General features: G+C 41.4%; 1 protein-coding gene across 5 annotated transcripts in view; it reads left to right on the forward strand.

Moving 5' to 3' along the window:
* The window catches only part of LOC140560887 (activin receptor type-1-like), a 59,156-nt gene that overhangs the window by 19,854 nt on the left and 29,878 nt on the right, over positions 1-9,424 (forward strand). Inside the window, exons 1-2 of one of the 5 annotated variants that reach the window (XM_072685531.1) lie at positions 1,868-2,005; positions 2,153-2,421. The exons of 2 other annotated variants lie outside the window; for them this stretch is intronic. In XM_072685531.1, coding sequence (XP_072541632.1) covers positions 2,417-2,421 — 5 coding nt within the window. In that variant the 5' untranslated portion in view covers positions 1,868-2,005; positions 2,153-2,416. Of the gene's footprint in view, positions 1-1,867; positions 2,006-2,152; positions 2,422-6,539; positions 8,444-9,424 lie in introns of those variants that run through there. 2 more of the 5 variants (XM_072685533.1, XM_072685528.1) reach the window with 2 other exon arrangements.

The raw sequence follows: 9,424 nt of genomic DNA on the forward strand, positions 1-9,424 counted from the left end.
CTATTTTTATTGTCTGATGTTAGCATAGGCTAGCAACCTTCTCTCACACAAGTTGTCTAACAAGGTTTTATTAGTGGCTCAGTTATTATGGCCTTATTATCGTACTTTTAGCATGGTGTAGCAGTTTCCCTCCTAGCTGCTATTACACACATTTACAAATGTTTAGCCTGCTTAACATGCTGTAATTCGTTAGCGCTGTTGTTATGGCCTTGTTTTTAACATTAGCATAGGCTAGCAATGTCTACGCTGGCTGTTATTCTGCACATATACAGTCACACACATTATTAGCCTGCTTAGCATGCTGTAATTCGTTAGCGCTGTTGTTATGGCCTTGTTTTTAACATTAGCATAGGCTAGCAATGTCTACGCTGGCTGTTATTCTGCACATATACAGTCACACACATTATTAGCATGCTTAACTTGCTGTAATTCGTTAGCGCTGTTGTTATGGCCTTGTTTTTAACATTAGCATAGGCTAGCAATGTCTACACCGGCTGTTATTCTGCACATATACGGTCACACACATTATTAGCCTGCTTAGCATGCTGTAATTCGTTAGCGCTGTTGTTATGGCCTTGTTTTTAACATTAGCGTAGGCTAGCAATGTCTACACCGGCTGTTACTCTGCACATATACAGTCACACACATTATTAGCATGCTTAGCATGCTGTAATTCGTTAGCGCTGTTGTTATGGCCTTGTTTTTAACATTAGCGTAGGCTAGCAATGTCTACACCGGCTGTTACTCTGCACATATACAGTCACACACATTATTAGCATGCTTAACATGCTGTAATTAGTTAGCGCTGTTGTTATGGCCTTGTTTTTAACATTAGCATAGGCTAGCGTCTCTGTTCTCGCTGTTATCACACACAAACACACACAAGCTCAAAATGTTAGCATGGATTAGCAGTTTCCCTCCTAGCTGTTATTACACACATACACAAACGTCTACACACGTTTAGCCTGTCTTATAACTTACTGTAATTACTTGTTATGCGCTGTTGTTATGGCCTTGTTTTACTGTTAGCATAGACTAGCAGTTTCCGCATTAGCTGTTATTATGCACATATTTTAGCATGTCTGTGTTGCTGTAATTAGCTGGCGTTCTGGCCATGGTTTTTCCTGTTAGCACAGGCTAGCAGTCTTAGCTGTTATTACACACACACACACACACTTTCAGCATGTCTAACACATCGCAATCAGTAGAACGGTTGTCATGGCCTTATTCTTTCACTCCTAGCGTGAGTTAGCAGGTTCAAGCCAAGCTGTTATTATACACCTACTCAAACCCACGGACATACAGCCTGTCTAAATTCGTTAGCGCAGTTGTTCATGGCCTTGTCTTACTGTCCGATTGGGGGGTTAATAGTCTCTGTGCTAGCTGCTGTTATGGTTAACTTGCAGTAATTAGTTGGGCCTTCGTGATTTTTGCTCCTAGCACAGGCTCGCGCTCTTCGTTCCAGCGGCTGTTAGACACAAACATGCTGTTATTAGCAGCTCAGTTATGATAGCCTTAATATTTTGCTGTTATCATGGGTTAGCAGTTTCCATCGCAGCATGTTCGGCCTGTCTAGCTTGCTGTAATTCGTGAGCGCTGTTGATTTCTGGCCTTTCTTTTTGCTGCTAGAATGGGCTAGCAGGCTTCATACTAGCTGTTAGTAGATGTTATGATATTTATTTATTTCCCCCCTCGGTTTGTGTTTGTTGAATGATGACACACTCGCGCTCTGCTCACGTCCCTAAATGGTGTCCCACATGGCGCTCACACTTTGGGCTTGCCAGAACAAATAAAGACGAAATCTATGAGGAGAGAAAAACAGGCGGTGAATCATCAGGAGATGAAATGATCAAACCGATTTGGCCAGTATGAGACTGTGTGGTCATTATGTGGTAGCGCTCGGCGTATTTACCCAGCAACATAAGACTGTTGGATAAAAGGAGCTTTTTTTAATCTGGTTGAACTGGTTGAGACGCAGGCATCGAGGCCGCCACAGCACAACCTTGTACGTCTGACATAGCTTCTTGATCTGAGATGGATAAAACGGTCTTCTTAATCTTAATGTAATGGGATTTTAAGACATTTTGGGTCATTTCTGTCTTCGTCGTGTTTTTTTCCAGTTGAACAGATTGTGATTGTGTGTCTTTTAAAGATGGAATATGGATGTCAGGTAGGACTTGTTTCCGAAAGCCAGACGAAAGACGAGGCGCAGTGATGGTGTCTGTGTTCGAGGTCATTAGCTCAGGTTGGTTTGTGTTGAGAGGCTGCAGTGCACCGGGCGCTGGTGTATAATAATGCTTTATTTACATAGCCGAGCTGATGAGGAGCATGTGGTGTATGCGCTGTGTAGTGGAGTGTTGGTGAGTCAGACGGATGGAGACAGAGTCTGTCTGCAGTGTCGCATTGACTGAGACGCATGAGGTGAGGTTTGTTTGCGAGAGTGGTGCACTCGCACTGTAGCTTGTCTGTCTGTCTGTCTGTCTGTCTGTCTGTCTGTCTGTCTGTATCTCACCTATTTAGGCTTTTTACCTGCCTTTTCCACACTCACACTCTCGCTCTCGCTCTCTCTTGCTGTCTCTTTCAAATTTGCACACACTCTCTCTCTGTCTGACTGTCTGTCTATCTTTCCATTCAGTAAACTTGCTCTTCCTCCCTCCTACACCCCCCCCCCTCTCTCTCTCTCTCTCTCTCTCTCTCTCTCTAGCTCTCTCGTCTACTGATCATTGTCTCTCTATCTCACACACTCTCTCTCTATCTCACGCACACTCTCTCTCTAGCTCTCTCTCTAGCTCTCTCTCTAGCTCTCTCTCTAGCTCTCTCTCTAGCTCTCTTGTCTACTGATCATTCTCTCTCTCTCTCTCGCTCTCTTGTCTACTGATCATTCTCTCTCTCTCTCTCTCTCTCTCTCTCTCTCTCTCTCTCTCTATCTCACGCACACTCTCTCTCTCTCTCTCTCTAGCTCTCTCTCTAGCTCTCTTGTCTACTGATCATTCTCTCTCTCTCTCTCTCTCTCTCTCTCTCTCTAGCTCTCTCGTCTACTTATCATTGTCTCTCTCTCTATCTCTTGCTCTCTCTCTAGCCTACTGATCATTGTCTCTCTCTCTCTCTCTCTCTCTCTCTCTCTCTGTCTCTCTCTCTCTCTCTCTCTCTAGCTCTCTCGTCTACTTATCATTGTCTATCTCTTGCTCTCTCTCTCTCTCTCTCTCTCTCTCTCTCTCTCTCTCTCTCTCTCTCTCTCTCTCTCTCTCTCGCTCTCTTGTCTACTGATCATTCTCTCTCTCTCTCTTTCTCCTAACTTCTCCTCGCGTCTCCTTCTGTCTTCTTCGTTCACCCTCAGTAACATACTATACCCTCCCTCCCTCTGTCTGTCTTTGTCCCTCTTCCCTTCTCTTTTGGGGTGTATGTGTGCTCTTTTGGGGTGTATGACTCAGCATCTTCAGGGTGAATGGGTGTTGGCCAGGGTTTATTTGGATAAAGTTAAAAACAAAAAAAAAGCCCAGTCCGCTCATTTCAGTCTTCTGATATTTGTATACAGAGAGCTCAGTGTAGTAGTGATATATTAAATAAATATATATATATGTGTGTGTGTGTGTGTGTGTATGTGTGTGTGTATGTGTGTGTGTATGTGTGTGTGTATGTGTGTGTGTATGTGTGTGTATGTGTGTGTGTGTATGTATGTGTATGTGTATGTGTATGTGTGTGTGTGTGTGTGTGTTTACTATATTAAACTCACCGGGCCAGAAGTCAGAATTTGACATGGCTCCTGACGTTGCATGCCCTGCAGGGTGAATATTGAGAATGCGTGCATTGGGATGCTGAGACGATACATTGTGCAGCCCTCATTGGGGGGTCTGTTTTGTTGGTGTGGTTGTCATTAATGAATGTTTTATGCTAACATCTGCTCACGCAAGAAAATGAGACCCTAAGCAAAAAGCAGTTTACTCTTCTCGTGTACTTGAACATTTCCTGAAGCAATTTGACACAGGCCTTTAGTGGGCTGCAGTTTCCTCTTCAGTACTTATCAGGTCATTAATCATTTTTTGGAAGAACAAGCAGAAAATCATGCAGGTTCTCACAAGGTTGCGTTCAGTGGTCTGTGAACGTCTGGGAAGCTCATTGGGACTCTCTTATTGATGTTTTTGTTGCTTATTCTTGACCTCTGTACATGTCTGAAATTATGCAAGTAAGCTGTTTAAGAAAGCAGTGGATTCATCCCAAGTTCCTGATGCTCACTGACACTGGTGGGCTGGAGTTTGAATAGTCCCCAAATATCACTCTAGAGCAGAGGTGGGGAACCAAGGCCAAGTCCTGGACTGATTCCCCTGCTCTAACAAACACCTACTCAACCTGGCAACGAACAGGTGAGTTGAAACAGGTGTGCGTGAGCAGGAAATGCACAGAACTATGCAGGAATAGTTCCCCACTCCTGCTCCAGGAGGTCCTGGTTCCACCTGCTATCACTCAGCTTTGCTCCCTCAGATTTGAGACAGTCAGTGGAGCATTAGCCAGTTAACCAATATTAAATCTCCTCTGTTCTGGCTCTAGCTAAGCTACCACTAGCACCACAGCCACATCTACTCTACACCTTTAAGATAGGGGTTCAGTGGTTCTTTAAGGAAGGCTGTGGCTCCATGAGAACCATGATAGCTTAAATAACCTGAATGCCTGAACCTGTATGATGGCTTGGGGGGGGTGGGGGGGGTTTTCAAGCCGACTTGGTGCCAATAGGTTTGTGTTTATCAGCAATGAGTGTAAGCTAAAGTTGCAGAATGCATTCATTAGAAGGGGTGTCCACAAACATTTGGACATGTAGTGCATAATAGGGCAGGTTCAGACAAAGCCTTGTGGAGCAGTGAATGAGCTTCATTCACTAAAGGGGCCACAGCAGATGCTGCTTGTTCCAGGTAGAAAACAACAGACTTTAGTCTTTAGGAGCTTGGAGCCGACCGCAGCTCTCACTGCAGCTGTTAGCAGCTGGACAGGTTTGGGTTTGTTCAGCTCCCCCTGCGGAGCGTCGGAGCGCGTGTTCTTCACAGGCCTGTTTGGGTTTGATCTCGCTCTTGTCTCCTTAGCCTCCCTTGGGCTGCCTCCTTGCTCTACACTGATATCATATATACAGGATAAAGAGGTGCAGGGGAATACAGTGGCCCAGGAGGACCAACTGACCTGATCCGGCAAAGGGAGAGAGAAGGAGCTGGGAGTAAGAGCAAGAGGGAGGGAGTGAGGGGATTAGAAATGAACAAACCTGACAAAACGAGGAAAAGGGATAGAAGGAGAATCTGACGGGGTTAGGAATATATATATATATATATATATATATATATATATATATATATATATATATATATATTTTATTTATGTATGTATTAGTTTTATTTGTGTGCAAATATATACACAATATATATATATTTTTTGTATATATTATATATATTTTTTGTATATATGTATATTTTGTGTATATATTTGCACACAAATAAAACTAATACATACATAAATAAATAATTGAATTGATATGAGCAGAAATGCTGAAAAAATGTGTTATTATTAATATAAGATTTGGTTTACATTTATTCATTTTTGTATTTCTTTCTGCTAATGCTTCTTCATGCTAATGGAGTGTGAACACTAAAGTAATTGGTTCAGTTTTGTTTTTTTCTGTCTATAAATCTATAAATACATATAATTCTTAATTAATACTTTATTTATTTAACATTTCATATTTGTTATTGAGGATGTAAGTATTTATTCTTTATTATGTATGCATTATTTATATGTTTACTTAGATTTTATGTATGCATTTATTCATTTATTTTTTTAAAGGATTTTCTTTTGGCATGTTTTGAAGTCATTTATTTTCACTGATACATCTGAAGTACATTTTTATATTTTAGAACACTTTTTTTTTTTCTTAACTCGTAATTGAATTCACCTCATGAATCGCACTTCTCTGCTGAACTGATGGAATATGGCACTTGAATTGGCTGAACTAAAGTTGGCTTAATTGAATAGACTCCCTGTACTGCAGGGCAGTGGAGGTTGTTTACTATAGCTGATGAGTTTCTAACCCAAGCTCTTTAATGCACTAATACCCTGTGGGCATGTTTTCTGACCTGGTCAGTTTGATTTATTCTAAACGTCTTGTGTTTAGCTTCTTGAATTTGAAGTGGATGTTCAGTTAAGGATGGGCAATGCGATGATAAGTTATCGATATTGTGATTAAATACATAATGATGCATTTTTCTGAGGATTTGTGGGTCTTGTTGGCTCTTTAAGGGCACTAAACTGCAGCGTGTATCCAAAAATGACCAGTGTAGACCAATCATAGGGAGCCAGTAAACAACAGCCGGTATGATAAATGCGAGAATTGCATAGTAACAAGGAATTGGTTGGATGTCTGTCTATTTTACCACTGCCTAATTTTATTAATTTATTTTTACCAGTTTTTCCCCTTGTTCTTCTTCATATTAATATTATTTATTTTGCTGAATAACCTGCCTTTTTGTGCTCAGCCTTTTTATTTATTAAATGTTTTAATAACATGGCAAATGTAATTTTTATTTTAACATTTATTTATTTTTATTATTACAGACCGTATTTGATGGGAAGGTTCTTTGCCAGTTCAAAGGTTCTGCACACTACCATCTCTGTTACAAACATGGTTCATAATGGAGAGTATAGTATATCAGGATGTTACATTTTTTGCCATAACGCCCAACCCTATGCTCAGTATCTTCTAAGGCAGGTGAGGTTCATCAGTGCGCAGCTGGGATTTCTGAGCTAGGCTGAGATGATTGTGTGATTGAGGAGGTTTACTATGATTTCACAAGGTACGATCTGTCTGTGTCGTTCCAGAGAGACTGCAGCGATCGGTTTAATTCTCTCTGTGGCAGCACTCTAGTGAATGTCAGCCATAATGCCTCCAATTAGGCCAAATAAGCAGCCACCTGCAAAGCCATGGCACATTTCATCGATCGGCTGCAAAAAAAGAGAAAGAAACAGAAAGAAGCAGGGAAAATGATACTACAGCTGAGAAGCTGCACTCTTCAAAATAAAGGTTCTTTTGAGTGATCCCACAGAACAAGGCTGTACAGCTCCATTTCTGGAGGTCTGGTCTCCAGCAAAGTTGCACACACACACCTGACTCCACTCTTCAGTTAACTACCAGGCAACGAATGTGTACCATGTACAGCGAAATGTGGTAGTGTACACAAACTAGAGCACGAGGGGCAGTGAGCGCACACACACACCCAGAGCGGTGGGCAGCCAACTCCAGTGCCCAGGTAGCAGAGAAGGTGACATGACCAGAGAGGGTGAAGGGCCTTGAACCCACAACCCTGTCATCAGTAGCTCGGTGCTGAGCCACTACTGCCCCAACTTTGCTGGAGACCAGCCCTCCAGGACTGGAGTTGTGCATCCCTGCCTCGTAGTTCTTTACAGAACCAGCAGTGGTTCTTCTGTGGCCTCGCTCGAAGAACCGCTTGTAGCTCCTTTATTTTTAGTAAAGATAGAGTAGATGGTAGTTGATGGGGCTTCAGATTCTAACTCCGCTCCAACCGAAGACCAATGCAGGCCAGAAAACCTTAACCTTGCATTTTTTTTTGTTGGTTCTTGTTTGTGGAATCAATAACTTCAGCCAAAATTTGAGCACGTAAAATACCACGGGATTATCCTCAGCCTTCTTGCGAAGCCAAAAAAGGAAGGATGAGCAGAGCGTGAAATTTCCTGAGCGTCTTTTTCTTTTAACAAAGCAGATCATGCGAAAGCAGCCGTTGCGTTGTGATATCGTGCTTGAATTTCAAAGGGTGCTACTGCTGGGAGGGTGAGTAGGTGTGTGCGTGCGTGCGTGCATATGCGTGTGTGTGTGTGTGTGTGTGTGTGTGTGTGTGTTCGTCTGTGTGGGTGAGTGTGTGTGTGTGCCAAATGTGCTCAGTTGACAGCCTTGTTTTGTAGCCTAGCTTAACCGAGAGTATCAGCTAACTCTCCTGGGACGAGTGCTGTAAACATATATCTGAGGCTTTGTTAATAAAATGGGCTTTTGTTGAATGAACACATTCAGATGATTAGATGCTGCTTCAGCCAATATCTGCATTTTCTACAGTCTGGGATACTTCAGTGTATTCCAGTGTTGCGTTATGGCTGTAATCATTTAAAGGGATACTCCAGCGTACCTCAGCCTAATCTCCATCTGCTTCGTCTGTGCCGTACGATCGGTTACCGCAGACAAGCGTTCTTTGTGTGTTTGATAAAGCCAGTGGGCAGGTGTTTCAGGATCTGCCCATTAGTTTCCATTTCAAGTCAACGGTTTAGCTGTTTTTTTTATTTTTTTTATTTATTTATTTATTTTTAATAAATAAGTTATTTATGAAATGATGAGTGTTTGGAGGGGGAACATGCTTGAAGCCCCTCCTCCTCCTCACAAGCGAAGTGCTGTATATTCCTGTGGGTAAGTTTTTGCAACACACCACAACCCAGTCTCCTCTCTTTAACTCTGCCGTGTCTCTCAGTCCTAACTACACTCATCAGAGGGGCGTCTGGCCTTCTAACACAAGGCAGAAGCAACCCAAAAACCAGCCCCCCTGTTCTCCCCCAGTGTCCTCCCATATTATCATATGCTGACGGCATTGTCTATATATATATATATATATATATATATATATATATATATATATATATATATATATATATATATATATATATATATGCCATCATAATATTTTAACCAAGCATGTGTTTAAAATTATTGTGATCATCAACTATAAGCTGTACAGTCTTACAAATCAAGATGCTGCCAGGGGTTCTTTGAGCGATGCCCATAAAGAACCATTATTGGTTCCATTATGAGCCATTTGTAGTTAAAGAGATATAGATGTAAAGAACCATTAAAATTGAAAGGTTCCTCATAGTCTCTTCTTTATGGAACCAAAAGTGGTTGCTCTTTGGCATCGCTCAAAGGACCCTCTGTAGCACCCTTATTGTTAATAATGTAGAGGCTGGTTCTATATCATTTTTTTGTGGCTTTATACAGTGTAATGTAGAGCAGGGCAGTATGACGATATTTTATCGTATCGTGATAAATTATGTCATCATGATAACTATATGCTTTTCTAATCATATGTAGGATAATGTTAGTGCTTAATAAACACTGATCAGCTGCAGGTTTAATTACTAACAGTGTAATTAGACTGGTTTAATTAGATGAAGAGCAGCAGATGATTATAAATCACTGTATTCAGTACGGGGGAGGATCTGAATAGTAGTAGTATATTATATAAGAATCTGTCGCTACTGATGTGTTTAGTCTGTGATTACATGTATCGTGATAATAATATTCTGGATAAATATTGTGATATAATATTTTTTACCATATCGCCCAGCCCTAGTATTATGTTATATATGTGGTAAGTGAAAATGAATTTCACTCTTC

Source organism: Salminus brasiliensis, chromosome 8 (assembly GCF_030463535.1).
Source record: "Salminus brasiliensis chromosome 8, fSalBra1.hap2, whole genome shotgun sequence".
In the NCBI taxonomy this organism is placed as follows: Eukaryota; Metazoa; Chordata; class Actinopteri; order Characiformes; family Bryconidae; genus Salminus; species Salminus brasiliensis.